The 17636-nt window shown below is 59.3% G+C and overlaps 1 protein-coding gene across 1 annotated transcript; it reads right to left on the bottom strand.

The window, feature by feature from the left end:
• Positions 1 to 452: 452 nt before the first annotated feature.
• On the bottom strand, positions 453 to 17636 carry COL1A1 (collagen type I alpha 1 chain). Its single transcript, XM_003931264.4, has 51 exons — positions 17408 to 17636; positions 15747 to 15941; positions 15545 to 15579; positions 15407 to 15442; positions 15213 to 15314; positions 14437 to 14508; positions 14170 to 14214; positions 13955 to 14008; positions 13741 to 13794; positions 13186 to 13239; positions 13025 to 13078; positions 12636 to 12689; positions 12508 to 12552; positions 12338 to 12391; positions 12180 to 12224; positions 11954 to 12007; positions 11619 to 11717; positions 11486 to 11530; positions 11287 to 11385; positions 11103 to 11156; positions 10778 to 10885; positions 10631 to 10684; positions 10404 to 10502; positions 10188 to 10241; positions 10004 to 10102; positions 9369 to 9422; positions 9102 to 9155; positions 8945 to 8998; positions 8780 to 8833; positions 8287 to 8331; positions 8097 to 8195; positions 7689 to 7796; positions 7128 to 7235; positions 6851 to 6904; positions 6647 to 6700; positions 6331 to 6438; positions 6190 to 6243; positions 6011 to 6064; positions 5709 to 5870; positions 5501 to 5608; positions 5255 to 5362; positions 5078 to 5131; positions 4866 to 4973; positions 4418 to 4471; positions 4199 to 4306; positions 3822 to 3875; positions 3358 to 3465; positions 2983 to 3265; positions 2660 to 2850; positions 2126 to 2368; positions 453 to 1997 (listed from the first exon to the last, which is right to left on the bottom strand). Exons 1-51 carry the CDS (start codon positions 17508 to 17510, stop codon positions 1851 to 1853), a joined length of 4395 nt encoding a protein of 1464 aa, XP_003931313.1. The 5' UTR covers positions 17511 to 17636; the 3' UTR covers positions 453 to 1850.

Below are 17636 nucleotides of genomic sequence, written 5' to 3'. Positions count from 1 at the left end.
GCGGGTGGATCACGAGGTCGAGAGATCGAGACCATCCTGGTCAACATGGTGAAACCCCGTCTCTACTAAAAATACAAAAAATTAGCTGGGCATGGTGGCACGTGCCTGTAATCCCAGCTACTCAGGAGGCTGAGGCAGGAGAATTGCCTGAACCCAGGAGGCGGAGGTTGCGGTGAGCCGAGATCACGCCATTGCACTCCAGCCTGGGTAACAAGAGCGAAAACTCCGCCTCAAAAAAAAAAAAAAAAAAAAAAAAAAAGCAAAAAAAGAGGAAAGAAAAGGTTTGAGCATTGGAAGGGTGAAAGGAGAGGGGGCTATGGAGGAATCCAGAAGAGAATCAGGGAGGGAAAGGGCAGGAATGGAAGGCAAGCCCACCACCCCGAAGCCCCTCCCCACGTCTCCCCCCTCCCCCAACTCCAAAGAAGGAAATTAGGAGGCCACTGCCAGTGGTGTTTGGGTCATTTCCACATGCTTTATTCCAGCAATCAAAATAATTAAAAACATCTCAAATTATTATACACATACAAAATAGGTACAGAGTCTTTTGCTTCCTCCCACCCCTAGAGGGAAAAACTGCTTTGTGCTTTGGGAAATTGTCTCTGAAACCCGGGGAGAGAGGACGCAGGACAGACTAGGAGAGAGCCGGGAGGATGGGCTGCCGCTGTGGGAGGAGAGGGTTTCAGAGGAGAGAGGTCGGAGAGCAGAGGCCTGAGAAGCCAGAGGCGGTGGACAGGTTGGAAAGCAAGCCGGGCTGGGTTGCAGCCGCACGCCTCTCCTCCCGTGTTAAATAGCACCTTTAGAAAATTCACAAGTCCCCATCCACAAAAAAAAAAAAAAAAAAAAGAAAAATATCAAGGAATAAAAATAGACTTTGAACAAAAAGGAACATTTGCTGGCCTGGGGGGGCATCTAAATGTCTATAGCACCAGTGATTCCCTCCCCACCCACCCCATCACATCGATGTAGCACCTTTGGTATAAAACGGGGAGCCGCTTCCACCCTGCCCCCATCCCCGCCCCCAGGCAGTTGCCCCGGTGACACATAAAGACAAGAACGAGGTAGTCTTTCAGCAACACAGTTACACAAGGAACAGAACAGTCTCTCCTGCCCAGTCCTGGGCACGAGGGATTGATGCGCTTTCCCCGAATCCGATGTTTCCGATTGTTGTAGCCCTTCCTGACTCTCCTCCGGACCCAGTGAGGGGCTGCTGGCTCCCCGGGCACGACCCCCTCAAAAACGAAGGGGAGATGTTGCTAGGGCCATGGGAGTGCCAGATGGGAAGGCTTCGTAGGCAGTCTGAGAACCCCAGGTCCCCCCAGGGTTTGGGGGTGCTGGGCAGGCTGCAGCGGGCTGAGGTGGGGCCACTGGGGTGTTTCAGCATTGTCTTTGGTTGCTGGGCAGACAATGCCATGTTTCTTGTGTCTTCTGGGGAGACAGATTTGGGAAGGAGTGGAGGGGAGGCCCCAAGGCGGGGTGGAGAAAGGAGCAGAAAGGGCAGCATTGGGGTCTCATGAGCCCAACGGGCAGGAAAGGACTTACCCCCGCATGGGTCTTCAAGCAAGTGGACCAAGCTTCCTTTTTTAAAAAGTTATTTATTTATTCTTTTTTTTTTTTTTTTTTTTTTTGGTAAGGTTGAATGCACTTTTGGTTTTTGGTCATGTTCGGTTGGTCAAAGATAAAAACTAAGTTTGAGAGATGAATGCAAAGGAAAAAAATATTTTCCAAAGTCCATGTGAAATTGTCTCCCATTTTTTGGCTTTTGAGGGGGTTCAGTTTGGGTTGCTTGTCTGTTTCCGGGTTGGGGGGAGAGTTGTTTGGGTGGGAGGGAGCCAGGTTGGGATGGAAGGAGTTTACAGGAAGCAGGCAGGGCCAACGTCAAAGCCGAATTCCTGGTCTGGGGCACCAATGTCCAAGGGGGCCACATCGATGATGGGCAGGCGGGAGGTCTTGGTGGTTTTGTATTCGATCACTGTCTTGCCCCAGGCTCCGGTGTGACTCTGGGGTGGGGCGGAGACAGCAGGAGGGGCATTACCACGTGGGAGTGATGGAGAGAGGCCGCAGTGGCCTGCCCAAAGGGCCCAAGCCCAGAGAGGTGGGGCCCTGCCTGGGGATTCCGGGGACTCACCGTGCAGCCATCAACGGTGACGCTGTAGGTGAAGCGGCTGTTGCCCTCGGCGCGGATCTCTATCTCGTTGGAGCCCTGGAGGAGCAGAGCCTTCTTGAGGTTGCCAGTCTGCTGGTCCATGTAGGCCACGCTGTTCTTGCAGTGGTAGGTGATGTTCTGGGAGGCCTCGGTGGACATCAGGCGCAGGAAGGTCAGCTGGATGGCCACATCGGCAGGGTCGGAGCCCTCGCTGCCATACTCAAACTGCAGGGGAGGGGAGGGAGGGAGGAGTGAGCAGCTGTGCGGGAACCTCTAGTCCTGCCTGGCCTCCCTGGGGTCCTCAGAGAGCTGCCCAATGCACCTTCTATCGAGAGGGGCTACCACCTGCCCGTAGGCAGGCTGTGTCTGAACCACTATCAGGGACCCAGGACCCCTACCTCCCAGCCCAGCTCTGTCCATCACCCTTAGCAGAAACCTACTCCAGGACTTCGTGTCCCTTCTGAGCACTGGGCTAGCCCCTCTCCTGACACTGGCTCTGAGGTCCGGCTCACGCACCTGGAATCCGTCCGTCATGCTCTCGCCAAACCAGACGTGCCTCTTGTCCTTGGGGTTCTTGCTGATGTACCAGTTCTTCTGGGCTACGTTGGGCTGAGTGGGGTACACGCAGGTCTCACCAGTCTCCATGTTGCAGAAGACCTTGATGGCATCCAGGTTGCAGCCTTGGTTGGGGTCAATCCAGTACTCTCCTGTGGTAGGGCAGGGCAAGGTGGGGTCAGGGAAGGGGGCAGCCAGCACCATACAGTGGGGGGCACACATGGGCATGAGGACCCTGGCACGGCAGGAGTAGGAGGGAGGGGGAGGCTAGGGCAGGCCCTCACCGCTCTTCCAGTCAGAGTGGCACATCTTGAGGTCGCGGCAGGTGCGGGCGGGGTTTTTGCGGCTGCCCTCGGGGCTCCGGATGTTCTCGATCTGCTGGCTCAGGCTCTTGAGGGTGGTGTCCACCTCGAGGTCACGGTCACGAACCACATTGGCATCATCAGCCCGGTAGTAGCGGCCACCATCGTGAGCCTTCTCTTGAGGTGGCTGGGGCAGGAAGCTGAAGTCGAAACCACCGCTGGGAGGACCAGGGGGACCAGGAGGGCCAGGAGGGCCAGGGGGACCCTGCACAGAGAGGGAGGAGAGTGGGGACTACTGGCGTCCGAGTGCTTTGGGGGCTGGAGGGCCATGAGCAGAGGGGATGAGGGGCTACGTACAACAGGACCAGCATCACCAGTGCGACCACGAGGACCGGGAGGCCCGATGGGGCCTGGAAGACCGTTGAGTCCATCTTTGCCAGGAGCACCGGCAGAGCCAGGGGGACCCTGGAGTGGGAGGACTGGTTTGAGAAAGGCTGCCAGAAGTCCCAACAACCCCAGCTTTGGAGGAGAAGCCCACCACCCTCCCTGCGGGCTCTGGCTCCATGGCCTCGTACAGCCAGCCTCGGCTTCTTTCCCTAAGACATGCCATAGCTCCTTCCAGCTGAGCCAGGGGAGCATGGATTGGGGAGCACAGAGGCCAAGCCTAGACCAGATTGTTTGTTCAGGATTCTTCTTCCCTTTGCCCATTCTCTGTCCCTCAACCCTTTTCCAGAGAGGCAAGGATGCCTGGGTCCCTGGTAAAGGGCCCTGAGTGAGCCTGGGCTTGACATCAGGGGGCGGACAGAGACGGCATGACTTACTCGGGGACCAGCAGGACCAGAGGCTCCAGAGGGACCTTGTTCACCAGGAGAGCCCTGAAGGACAGATACAAAGGCAATTCAGGCCCAGTATGGGTCAAATGCAGCCCGAGGGGCTGGTTGGAGAGATGAGGGCAGCATGGACAGCCCATGCCCCTTCGTTATTCTGGAAATCTAGCCCCAGGGTGTTCGCAGGCTGAGACCTCTCCCATCATCCCTCACCCTCTCAGAAGCTACTCAGAGATGCCCATCAATCTTCAGACCCCAGTTCCCACCAGGGAGGGGTCAGAATGATTATCCAGAGGGGGAAACTGAGACAAAGCTCCCCCTCCTATCACACAGCACAGCATGATGGCTGGGGAGGGACTGAGCATACTCACGGGAGGGCCAGGGGGACCCTGGAGGCCAGAGAAGCCACGGTGACCCTTTATGCCTCTGTCACCCTGTTCGCCAGTCTCGCCCTTGTCACCACGGGGGCCTTGGGGTCCCTAGAAGAGAGAAGAGACAAACCGTCAGGTGGAAGTTCCACTGGCACTGAGTGGGGCACTGTCGGCATCTGTAGGGTTCTGAAGGCATGGGGGACACAGCAGGGTACTTACAGCAGGGCCACGGGCGCCAACAGGGCCAACAGGACCGGCAGGACCAGCGGGACCCTGGGGAGAGAAGGAGAGCATGAGATCCGGGCCCAGCAGGCTGAGGCTGGGGCTGCGGGATGAGGCCTCCCCGCTGCTGGATCTCTCTCCTCAGCTCCCTCCCACTGTGGCCATCTCTCCCGACCCCAGGGAAACCTCCCCGCTGCAACCTTCACAGGAGCTGGGGCCAACCCACAGGAGAGGGGACTTCAGGCTGAGCTTTAGGTCCATTTTTGCATTAAGTCCTGTCTGGGACAGGGGACTTGGGCTGACTTTAGCTCAAGTCCCTGACATCCTGCAGGATCTCCTCCCCCCGACCCCACCGCCTGAGTGAAGTCTGACACCCATCCCTCTAAGGAGGCCTGGAGAGTCTCTGGCCTGATCAGATGCAGGGAGCTGGAGCCCAGCTACTTACAGTCTCACCACGGTCACCACTCTTGCCAGCAGGGCCAACGGGGCCAGGGGCACCAGGAGCACCAGGAGCACCAGGGGGTCCAGCGGGGCCGGTCTCACCACGGTCACCCTGGTCGGGGAAGCAGAGGAGTATGGGTCAGCCCCAGCTGAAGGGCCAGGATGGGGCGGGGAAACAGCAGGCAAGGCTGTGGCCATGGAGTGCTGCTATCTAACCTTGGGGCCAGGAGAGCCATCTCGTCCAGGGGAACCTTCAGCGCCAGGAGCTCCCTGCAGAGAGAGAGAGAGAGAGAGAGAGAGAGAGAGAAGTGAGAGTCAACCGGGGAAGAGGGCTCAGGCAAGGCCACAGTGGTCGTGCTGCAGGTAGTGGCACAGAGGCTGGGGACTGCTCACCTCACGTCCAGATTCACCAGGGGGTCCAGCCAATCCAGGGGGGCCCATGGGACCAGGGGGACCACGTTCACCACTTGCTCCAGAGGGACCTTGTTTGCCAGGTTCACCCTAAGGGAGAAGAAAGAGTCAGGCCAGAGGTAGGGTCTTGAGTCCCTTGAGGTCATCTCTACCAAATCTGTCCTCCTTGGCTCCATCCCCCTCCAAGTCCTGTGACAGTTTCTCTCCCCAAGGTGAGGGGGCACTTACAGAGGGGCCAGGAAGACCAGGGAAGCCTCTTTCTCCTCTCTGACCAGGCAGGCCGACCACACCACGCTGTCCAGCAATACCTTGAGGTCCAGGAGTACCAGGAGCACCCTGTGGGAGGCAAACGGGGGTGAGGTGCCAGGCAGAGGTGCAGGGACCCTCCCCAGCTCTGGACACCACCAGAGCTGCAGAGATCTGAGCTGGCACTTACAGCAGGTCCATCAGCACCAGGGGATCCTTTCTCGCCAGCAGGGCCAGGGGGGCCAGGGGGGCCAACTTCACCAGGACGTCCAGCAGGGCCAGTCTCACCACGGGGACCTTTGCCGCCTTCTTTGCCAGCAGGACCAGGAGGGCCAGGGGGTCCAGCATTTCCCTGGATGGGGATAGGAGGGGCTCTCAGGCTCCAGGCGACTCTGGTGCATCACCGGGTTCTCAGTTGGGCCCACCATCCTTCTGGCAGCCTGTGCCCGCCACCCCCAACCTAGAGCAGTGGGCTCCACTGCAGAGACTTACAGAGGGGCCAGGGGGACCGACTCGGCCAGCAGCACCAGGGAAACCAGTAGCACCCTGGCAGGAGAGAACACAGGAACGGTCAGAGGGACAACAGCCAACTCACCTGACCCAGCTGCCCTCACCGCCAGCGCTGCCCGAGGAGAAGGGAGAGGCTCAGCAGAGAGGTGGGCAATACTCACAGGGGGACCAGCGCTGCCGCGAGCACCTTTGGGTCCAGGAGCACCAACGTTACCCTGCAGGAGAGCACAGAGGCATCAAGCCTGGGCCCGTCCTGGGTCCCAGCCCACCAGCATCGCGGGCACAGAGGGTGAGCAACTCACAATGGGGCCAGGGGGGCCAGCGGGTCCGGCAGGGCCAGGGGGACCAGCATCGCCTTTAGCACCAGCATCTCCAGGTTCGCCTTTAGCACCGGGTTGGCCGTCAGCACCCTAGGGGAGGAAGCAGGGCAGTGAGTGGAGGGAAGGAGGCTGGAGTTTCCACTGGTTGGGGGAGGAGCAGTAACGGAGGCAGGAAGATGCTTAGGTGGGAGACGATCCCCTCTCCACCCTTCTCCCCTGAGGAGGGCTGACGCCTTTGGCCTCATTCAGTCCCAGGTCCCAGTCAGTAATGAAAAATGAGGAGGGTCTTGGTACTCACAGGGGGGCCAGCGAAGCCAGCAGGGCCGGGGGGACCAGGCTCACCACGGTCTCCCTAGAAGAAAAGGAGGAGAACTGGAGAGACGCGCTGATACGGGGGGGGAGGTGGGGATGGGGCGAGGGGAGAGGCACAGACAGGGCCAGGGTGCTGTGTGAAGGCAGGGAAGGGCCAAGTACGGGGTCTTAAAAGGTCTTCTATACTTACGGGGGCACCACGAGCTCCAGTGGGACCAGCAGGGCCGCTGGGACCAGTTTCACCCTGAGAGCAAAGGACAAGAGGCTCAGGGTCAGGGGCCTCCCCTGAATACTGGCAGATGACCCCAGGAAAGCCTCCCCTCCCTCTGGTCCCTCCAGCTTCCCAGGTTGCCAGCTCAGTTTGGCAGGACCTGCTGTCTTCACCCCACCCAAGCCCGTGGAACCATGCCCAGGCCTGCTGGGAAGGCTATGTGTTAAGGCAGAAGGAGGGGAGGCGGCCACCTCACCTTGTCACCAGGGGCACCAGCAGGGCCAGGAGGACCAATGGGGCCAGTTAGACCACGGACGCCATCTTTGCCAGGAGAGCCATCAGCACCTTTGGGACCAGCATCACCCTACAGACATGGATAAGCTTGAGACTTCCAGCATGGGGTGAGGAGGTGACCTAGAGTGTTCGGCTTGTGTCTGGGTTTCCTGAGAGGCCTTCTGCAGCTCTGCCCTGCCTCCCTCTGGGCCAAGGACTCAAAGATCCTTTCAGGAAAAAGGGTTGCTGCCTGGAGACTCAGGTGGAAGTGAGGTTAAGAGGCCCCTGACTTGTGTAGCGGGATGAATCCGGGAGCCTCCACTAAGAAGATGCCCCCACCTCTTATCACCATGGTAACTCACGGGGAGAGCCAGGCCTGGACCACAAGGAGAGGATTCATCAGCAGAGAGGCCAGAGGGGAAGCGGGGAGGATTAGGGAGAAGAGCGGCAGATCCCAGGGAGGAGAGACGCTGAAGGATCAAAGCAGGCAGAGATGGAAGCCACGGGGGGCTCAGGGGAGGGGGAAGGTTGAACTTGAACTTACTCTGTCACCCTTAGGCCCTGGAAGGCCAGCTGCACCACGTTCACCAGGCATTCCCTGAAGGCCAGGGGCGCCCTGGCTACCGGGGGCTCCAGGAGCACCAGCATCACCCTATGTGACAACCAGGAAGACTGGAGTGAGACCTGGGGTCCCAAGAGTGGGTCATAGCCCTCGGCCCCACTTGGCATCTCCCAGGCTTGGTTCCGAGGCCAGACAGGAACCAAGATGAAAAGATGAAAAGGACAGACTCACAGCGCCGACTTTAGGCTGTATGGGCCCTACCCTGGTCTTGTCCCTGCCTCCCGCACCCTATCTCCATGGCTCTGGTCATAGCCAGTCAGCCCCTGCTGTGGGCCGGGTGAGACCTGGCCCCGGGGCTGCTGGCCAGAGCCCCTTCCACGCCGCCCTCACCTTAGCACCATCGTTGCCGGGAGCACCGTTGGCCCCACGGGGACCAGCAGGACCAGGGGGACCTTGCACACCACGCTCGCCAGGGAAGCCTCTCTCGCCCTAGAAGGGAAGGTAGGGCGTGTGACGGCTGCTCCGGAGACAGGGCCAAGTACAAGCCACCTGTCAGATGCAGCAAGAGAGGTGTACTCACTCTTGCTCCAGAGGGGCCGGGGGCACCAAGGTCTCCAGGAACACCCTGAGGGGGAGGGAGGGAGGAACAGACAGTGAGCAAAACTTACCTGGGGCCACTCTGCTGGAAACCACTCTCCCTCCTCCTGGGGGCTGGCTGTGATTCGAGGTGAACCCCTGCTCAGCACTGAACTGGGATGATCCCAAACAGCCCCTCTTCCCCCTGGGGATGTGTCAAAGGCCTCCCGGTCCCCAAACTGGGGGCCGAGATTTATCAATGGAAGGGTTGAGGGAAAGCCACCGAGTATTCCAGCAGCTCTTAGGAGAAGTCGCCCAGACTGGCAATCACGCAGCCCTCCTCTTGCCTCTGTGGTGCTCCCTGCGTGGTAGGAAGTTCTTTCTGGCAACTCACTTCAACCCCTCTAGCTGATGGTTGTCTGATTAGCTAAGAGCTGGGGCCTGTCCCTTTGGATTCCCTGCACCTCCCACCCCTCTGGCCGACTGCTCTCTCTTACCTGTTCACCAGGTTTGCCTGCTTCACCGGGAGGACCAGCAGGTCCAGGGAGACCCTGTAGGAGGGAAATGGGGGAAGGAGGGAGGGAAGGTTTAGAATCTGGAAGAGACCAAAGTGGTGTTTCCCACCCCTTCCTTCCAGCACCCTGACAGTCACGAGGCCTCACCTGGAATCCGGGGGAGCCAGCAGGGCCTTGTTCACCTCTCTCGCCAGCGGGACCCTGCACAGAGAGAATGCTGCGCTCACGGGGAAGCCGAGGAGACGAGGGGCCAAGGGCATCTCCCCTTTCCTGCTCCCCAGATCTCCCCATCAGAGACACTCACAGCAGGGCCAGGGGGTCCCTGAGCTCCAGCCTCTCCATCTTTGCCAGCAGGACCCTGCAGGGAGAGAGCGAAGGGGAACTCAGGCTTGGGAGGCTCTGAGCAGCAGGGGAAGAGGAGCAGGTGGGCAGGTCCTGGGGTCCTGGACGAAGCTGACCCTGGGCCTGTGATGCATCGTGAGGACTGTGGCCTCCAGCACCCTCTCTGCACGGAGGAGAAAGTGCCAGGGCAGGGACAGGAAGGGGGTCGGGATGGAAAGGAAATACTTACGACAGCGCCAGGGGGTCCAGGAACACCTCGCTCTCCAGCCTTGCCGGGCTCTCCCTGCGGAGAAGGGGAGTTAGCGTTGAGGGGGCTGCAGTGAGAAGCCAAGGCCTGCTGGGGCCTCCCATTTACTCTGAGTGGGACTTTCTAAGGGACTTGCTTTTCAAAAGTCTCTCCTGTTTGGCCCCCAGGGAATGCCCCTCTAGGCACTCCTTGCTGGGCCCCTCTGAGCCCGCTCCTCCCAAGATGACCTTCCAGGCTCCTCCTGCCCATCCCCCCCCCCCTTCTCCCTATACACTGCCCGCTGTGGCCCACACCACAGAGGCCTTTTATCTCCTCTGCTATCTCCTTTTGAACTTTGAAGAACCCACCAAGACTGGGGGTGTCACATCCAAGGCCCGTCCTGTCCCCATGTGTGTGGGTTGGAGGGCCACAAACAACACTTATTTCCAGGGACAGAGCAGTGGTCATGGAGCCTGGAGAAGTCTTTCATTTTAGAGATAGGGAGACGGAGGTCCCAAAAGTGACTGTGAGTGGTCACACAGCAGATCAGCGGCGGAGCTGAGCCCAGAGCCCAGGACTCCTTCGCGTCCCCAGTGTGGCCGTCGCTGGCTCTTCATCGATCCTCACTGAATACTCACAGCAGCACCTTTAGGTCCAGGAAATCCCATCACACCAGCCTGACCACGGGCACCAGGGGGGCCTGGGGGTCCGGGGCGACCATCTTGACCAGCGGGACCCTAGGGATGGGAGGCATGAAAGCAGCGGTGAGGATGCGGGGAGGCAGACAGGAGAGTGGGAGGGGCTCAGGGGAGTGATACTTACAGGGGGGCCAGTTTTGCCATCAGGACCGGGGCTGCCAGGGCTTCCAGTCAGACCCTAGGGAGGCGGAAAGTTATGAGTGGGATTGGGGGAGAAGCATGGAGCAGGGGGAGGACTCCAGAGGGCGGACCCCAGAGCTGGCTCCAGGATGCCTCACCCCAGACCCCACATGGGATGGTCAGGGCCTGGCCAAGCCTGGCCGAAGGGCTGGGGCCTCACCTTGGCACCAGGCAGGCCAGCTTCACCGGGACGACCAGCTTCACCAGGAGATCCTTTGGGGCCAGCAGGGCCAGGAGAACCACGTTCACCAGCGGGACCCTGGTTGGAGGAAGTCACAAGGAACAGTTAGAGTCTCAAGTTTGTGGCTCTTTGCCATGGGCCAGCAGAGGAAGAGGCTGCCCAGGGAGCGGCCAGGTCAGACCCCCCCGGCCTCAAGGAGAGGTTACCTTGGGACCAGCAACACCATCGGCGCCAGGGAATCCACGGCTACCAGGTCCACCCTGCGGGAGGAGAGGAGGCCAGCGAGCTCAGAGACACACAGGCACCAGCCGGGCACTGGAGTGGAGTGGGAGAGGGCAGGCAGAGGCACTCACGCGCTCGCCAGGGGGTCCGGGCAGGCCAGTGGGTCCGGGTTCACCTCGGGCTCCTCGCTTTCCTTCCTCTCCAGCAGGGCCAGGGGGTCCTTGAACACCAACAGGGCCCTGGAGAGGGCCAAGAGGAGGGGGCAGCTTGTGGTGAGGGGCCATCCTGTGCCAGCTTCAGAGCTGGCTGAGGCTGGGCCTGTGGCATTACGGGTTCCTGGGGGTGGGGCAGGGGCTCCCCCAGAATACTAGGGGCTCCTCTTTCTTTCTGGATCTCCCTCAGGGACTCCCAGGGCAGGGTGGGCTGGGTTGCAAGAAGGATAGCAGGGGGACTTACGGGTTCTCCTTTGGCACCAGTGTCTCCCTTGCTGCCGGGAGCACCAGGTTCACCCTGCAAGCGAAGAGAAGAGGATGAGCTGAGAGTTGGGGCACTCAGTTGGCCTGCATCGTCCTGCTCCCCAGATGAGAGCCGCACTGGAGTCAGTGCATGGGGCGGGCAGAAGGGAGAGGTTGGTACTCACGCTGTTACCCTTGGGACCAGGAGGGCCGCTGGGGCCCTGGGGTCCAGAGGGGCCTCGGGCACCAGGGAAGCCAGGAGCACCAGCAATACCAGGAGCGCCCTGTGGGAGGCAGACAGACAGGTGAGCCCAGGAGCAGAGGGCACGGGGCAGGCAGGCTGCAGGCAGCAAGGATGGGACAGAAGCCTGGCAGGATACTTACATTGGCACCTTTAGCACCAGGCTGTCCGTCAGCACCAGGGTTTCCCTGTGGCAGAGAGAAAAGAGTGTGGGTGACAGGCGAGGACTCTGAGGTTAGAAAGTGCCACAGGGGATGCTGAGGCGGGGACACTTACAGCAGGGCCAGCAGCACCAGCAGGGCCAGGGGGGCCAGGCTCACCACGCACACCCTGGGGACCTTCAGAGCCTCGGGGCCCTTGGGGACCAGCTTCACCCTGGATCAGAAGAAAGGACATATCAGAAGTCATCCTGGGAGACCCAACCTTGCCTCTCTGGATGGCAGGAGGAAGGGGAGACGGGGACAGGAGCGCGTGATCAGGACTCTAAGATCAGAGATGGGGACCCCAGGACAGAACTTTCCCTGCTCTCTTGCCACTCTGGGTCCCTTTTGTTTGGGGAACAGGGAGATGTGAACCCCTTGGCCCATGCTCAGAGGAAAGCCGTTTCTCACCTTAGCACCAACAGCACCAGGGAAGCCAGCAGGACCAGCGGGGCCAGTGGGACCCTGTGAATGAAATGGGAATGTTAGCGAGAAGGAAGATGGCCGCTCCAAGTCATACCCTGGGACAGAAGTCCTGGGGTTCAGACCAACGTAACCCACCCCCAGTGTCAGTCCTAAGAGCAGACACTGAGACCCTCCTCACTCCCAGGCCCTGAGGCCCACGGGCCACACTCACAGGGGGGCCGGCAGCACCAGTAGCACCATCATTTCCACGAGCACCCTGTAGGAGAGAAGGGAAGCCCTGTTGAGTCCACTGAGCGCTGGCCAGTCCCTAGAGCTCAGGGGAGCCCCTTTCAGAGCCCAGGGGTCCCCCAAGGGGCCAGGAGTACTTACAGCAGGGCCAGGGGCTCCAGGGCGACCTCTCTCACCAGGCAGACCACGGGGACCCTGACGACCAAACCAAGAGCAGTCAGATGAGATGGAGGCCCCCTTGTTCCCCCAGGCCTCCATTTCGCCCCCTGCCTCCTGCCCCATCCCTGCCCTCTGGGACTGGGCACACTCACCATCTGACCAGGAGCTCCATTTTCACCAGGGCTGCCAGGCTCACCCTGTAGAACAGATAATGAGTGAGAAATTCGTTCATGGTGGGACTCAGGGGATGTGAAGGACCATGGTTCAGACAGCCTCTTACCTTGGGACCAGCAGGACCAGCATCTCCTTTGGCACCATCCAAACCACTGAAGCCCTAAAGCAGGAGAGAGGTAGAAGGTCAGGATCTGTGGAGGGGCGGACCATCTTGATACCCACCCAGACCTGAGACAGAGCCTTGGGAGGTCAACGCCACCATCCCCCTGTTTCTGAGCTAGACGAAACCCCAACTGGCTCAAGACCTCACCCAGTCCTTTAACTGGGACTGCTTCCCCACAGAGGGAGGTGCCTTTGGATGTCCACTCTCTGGCCCTTGGGACTTCTGTGGCTGCCACCCACCATGATGCACCCAGGACCTTTCGGGGAAGGGGCTGGGATTGGATGATGGGATGCCAGGGACTGGGAAGCTTCAGTGACTCAGAGGGAACTCACTCTGTGTCCCTTCATTCCAGGGAGGCCAGCTGTTCCGGGCAATCCTCGAGCACCCTGGACAGAAATAAAGAAGAAGATGAGAAAGGGCCATTAAAATACACCACCACGGAGCCAGCTCCTAAATGACGCCCAAGTGCAGTGAAGCCCAGCCCCCTGCTTACCTGAGGCCCAGGAGGCCCACGCTCACCAGGACGACCAGGTTTTCCAGCTTCCCCCTGAGTGGGAGAGAAAAGACTATCACGCCCTTGCCTCTCCCCCACCGCCCCGGGGCTGGAAAAGTGAGGAAGGTCTCAGTCTTCTTTGGACTGTTGCAGGTCAGGTTTGGGGGCCCAGAATCTTATATCTGAATCTACAGTTCCGTGTAAATCTACAGTGAAACCTTTATTTGGTGACATCTGAGTGCCTCTAAAGGAATTTCTGTCTTATTCTGTCACCAGCATTTTAATCTCACCATCTGTACACCAATTTCCCTGGAGGGATGGGGTTGGGGATTGCTCTAAGGTGGCTGGGGTGAGGAGAACAGTCACCTTGTCAGGGACCTGGGGGGATCATCTCACTAAGGGTAAAGGTTATTGTTCAAGGGCAGTCTGTGCGTTGGAAAGGACTCGCCCTCCTTCCACTGAGGATCGCTCCCAAAGGTGGTGGAGTGGAAATGACAGGGCCCAACCCGTGGAGGCCATGGGGTCAGATGGTATCTTCTTGCTGGGGATACTTACATCATCTCCGTTCTTTCCAGGGGGGCCAGGGGGACCTCGAGGACCCATGGGACCCTAGAAAAGATGGAAGAGGTGGTTAGAATAAGGATAAGAAAACAAGGGCAAGGCTGGGATTGGAGGGAAGAGGTGAGGAAGACCCCAGGCCTGGGGGTTCTTCGATAGGAGAATCTGTGTGTTTGTAGAGGGAATGTGTATTTGTATAGAAAGTACTTACTGAAGCTCCAGGCTCGCCAGGCTCACCAGGGGGACCTTGGAAGCCTTGGGGACCCTTGAGAAGAAGGAAAAAAAGATGGGGTTAGAAGGCAGGTCCCTGTCAACTTTCTCCAATCTTACCAAGAGATCTCTGAGCATCTCCCCTGCCCTCATCCCAGTCTTCCCTCCAAAAACCCAAAGCCCAAAGAGGCATATGAAGACCTCCTGGATACTCACAGGTGAACCAGGGGGGCCAGGGAGACCACGAGGACCAGAAGGACCCTACAGAAGGAAGAAAAAGGGGCAGCATGATGATCCCTCTGTAGGAAAGCACATGGGTGGTCGTTCACGCCTGTTGGGACCACCCAGCCGTCCTGCATCCTCTCTGGACTCTGAGGTCCCAAAGGTGATCTTGAACTCCCAGGCTGTCTTTGCCAGCCGCCTATGCCCGCCTCTGGATACCCATTGTCCCTTCTGTCATCCCTGCTCCCCCTGCTGGCTCACCATGGGGCCAGGCACGGAAATTCCTCCTGTTGATTTCTCATCATAGCCATAGGACAGCTGGGGAGCAAAGTTCTAGAACAAACAAGAGAAGTCAGGGTCAGGACAGTGAATTGAAGGGCAGGAGATGGCGCTGAGGATGGAAGAAACTGACATCATGCGCTTTCTGGTGTGACTGCTGAGAAGAATAACATTGCTTGGGAGATAGTCCTGCCAAAAATGCATCCCTACATCTAATCTAATCAGACAATCCCAAACTGAGAAACGGTCGGCAGAACAACTGGATTCTTCACAACTTCAAGTGCCATGAAAGACAGAGAATGTCTGAGGAACGTTCCACATGTGTGGAAACTAGAGACATGACAGGGTGTGGGGGGTGGAATCTTTAAAGGACATTATTGGGACATCGGTGAACTTTGAACATGAACCGCACATTAGAGAATGAATTTAATCATTGTGCTATGCTCACTTAAGAGAATGCTCTTGTTTTTACGAAAACCATACCCAAGTATTTAGGAGCAAAGGAGCCTGATAGTAGCAACTTACTCAAACAGTTCAGGAAAAAAAAACAAAAACAAAACAAAACCCAAAAAAACCCGTATACATAAACAGAGACTAATAAGTACATGTCACAAACTGTGAAGGGTATGTGAGAGTTTTCTGTAGGATTCCGGCAACTCTTTTGTAAGTTTGAAATTATTTCAAAGTATAAAATTACGTCATCTGCCAAAAAACAAAAACTAAACGAGAGAGTGGACACACAAGGCCTCTCCACTTACTCCTCCGAGGCCAGGGGGTCCGGGAGGTCCGGGGGGTCCGGGGGGTCCGGGAAGTCCAGGCTGTCCGGGGATGCCATCTCGGCCAGGGGGGCCTGCGGGTCCCTGCAGGAGGAGAGGGCGGGGCCAGGGTGAGCGCGGGTCCGGGAGCCACGCCCACCTGCAGCTCCCTGCAGCCCAGAGAGCGCAACGCTTACCCTTGGGCCTCGGGGGCCAGTGTCTCCCTTGGGGCCCTGTGGGATTAGGGGAGAAGAAACAAGAGGCCAGGTTAGAGAAGGGAGGACCGTGAAGAGTCACGGGCGTCGGAGGGGCAAAAGTCGAGGGCAGGAGATTACCTCGACGCCGGTGGTTTCTTGGTCGGTGGTGGCCTCTAGGGGGAGAAGAGACGCGTTAGAGCCAGGGTTTGCTAAGGCCGTTCCCGGCAGCTGGGTCTCCAGCAGGCAAGGCCCGCGAGCGCTGCCCAGCCCCAGCCCCAGCCCCAGCCCCAGCCCCAGCCCCAGCCCCAGCCCCAGCCCCAGGCCCCGGGCGCGGCCGCACCTGAGCCGTCGGGGCAGACGGGACAGCACTCGCCCTCGGGGATTTCGGCACCGGGGCAGTTCTTGGTCTCATCACAGATCACGTCATCACACAACACCTTGCCGTTGTCGCAGACGCAGATCCGGCAGGGCTCGGGTTTCCACACGTCTCGGTCATGGTACCTGAGGCCGTTCTGTACGCAGGTGATGGGTGGGACTGGGACAGGCGGAGGAAGACGGGCGTTGTCAGGAGGCTGGGACCCCCACCTCGGGCTCCAAGACTCCTACTTTAAACACCTTTCCCCCGGATCTAAGAGGCACACTTGGGCTTTTCACTTCCTGCCCCTCCCCCCCGGTTCCTCTTTCCTCAAATCCTTAAAAGCTCGCCTGCTCCTCATCAGCGCCGGTGACAGCGCCGAGGCGCCTGGCCAGGGAGGCTGTAACTCTTTCCAGTTCTCAGGAATTTAAACAAAGCTTTAGGCCGCGGTGGCTTCCAACTCCAACCTCAGCCCATTGGCGCTGAAGCCAAGTGAAATAAAAACCACAGGGGTGGGGGGAGGGGAAGAAGGAGGGGCCTATCGCGAGGGCAGGCTCGTGGGGAGTGGCCTGCGTGGTGGGGACTGGAGGAGGGCGCGGGAGGAGAGGAGGGAGGTCCAGCCCTCATCCCGCCCCCATTCCCTGGGCAGGTGAGTGGCGGGGGCGGGGCTGGGAGAATCGGAGCGGCTGATTGAAGTCCCCCCAAGACTTGAATGGCACCTCAAAATTAGGAGACACCCTAACCTCCAGCACCTAGACATCTTAAAAGCCCGCTCTCGCAGCCATCCCCAGTCCCCCAAAGCCAGCGAGTGCCTCCGGGTCACGTTTTAGCCAAAGAACCAAAAAGTCCGCAGATAGTCCAGAAGTTAGCTAACCACTCCCACCGCGCTAGCGGCTCCCCGGATGACCACTAGGTGTCGGGCAACGCTAAGCAACCGGGCTGGGGCGGGGCCAACCTCGCCGGCCGGGCCACGTCTTTAAGAGGCTGAGGCTGCCCCATCCTCGGCTTAACTTTCCAGATCTAGAGGTGAGGTCCGCACCCAGCAAAAACCCAAGTCTTCCCGCTCCGGCTGTTGCCCCAAGAAGCGCAGGACAGGGAGGTGCAGTGAGCAGCATCGGTCAGCAGGGGGCGCAAGCACCCCACCCCGCCAAGTCCACGCCAAAGTTTCTCGTCCTCCACCCGCCCACGCTCCGCGCCCCTTCCCCCGCGGCTCAGCACCCCCGCGGCCCCAGCAACAGTCTGGCCCGCAGAGAGGGCAATCTTTCCTTATGAATCATCCCACAGCCTTGCCGATCGCTTCTACATCTTGGGCTTCAAATCCCCCGCTCGGCGCCCCCATCCCATCTTCGACGTGCTTCCCCCACTCTGCAACCAGATCTCCACTTTCCCAGCTGGGCGCTCGGGATTCTCTCCTGCATCAACTCATGCCGCGCTCTACCCTCACCTCCCACTCCCGGGGCGCGCTCACCCCCAACCTCCCCAGGGTGCGCTCCCTCCTCTCTCAGGGCGCCCAGGAAGAGCCCTCATCTCCCTCCCATTCCTGTCTTCGGAGCATCCATGTCTCCGTTTAAGCCGCGGCGCCCGGGACCAAGCGCAAGACACGATATAGAGGAGTATCCCTGCACTCCCAAAAGTTTGGGACTTACTGTCTTCGTCTTGGCCCTCGACTTGGCCTTCCTCTTGGCCGTGCGTCAGGAGGGCGGCGGCCGCTAAGAGGAGCAGGAGCCGGAGGTCCACAAAGCTGAACATGTCTAGACCCTAGACATGTAGACTCTTTGCGGCTGGGGAGGGGGTTAGCGTCCGCTCATGCGTGGCCTCACACTCCGCGTGCCTCCTGCTCCGACCCCGAGGAGAAACTCCCGTCTGCTCCGATGA

This window comes from Saimiri boliviensis, chromosome 17 (assembly GCF_048565385.1).
Source record: "Saimiri boliviensis isolate mSaiBol1 chromosome 17, mSaiBol1.pri, whole genome shotgun sequence".
NCBI classification, from domain to species: Eukaryota; Metazoa; Chordata; class Mammalia; order Primates; family Cebidae; genus Saimiri; species Saimiri boliviensis.
Note: the sequence above shows the minus strand (reverse complement) of the source record. Positions and strands in the feature narration are given on the sequence as shown.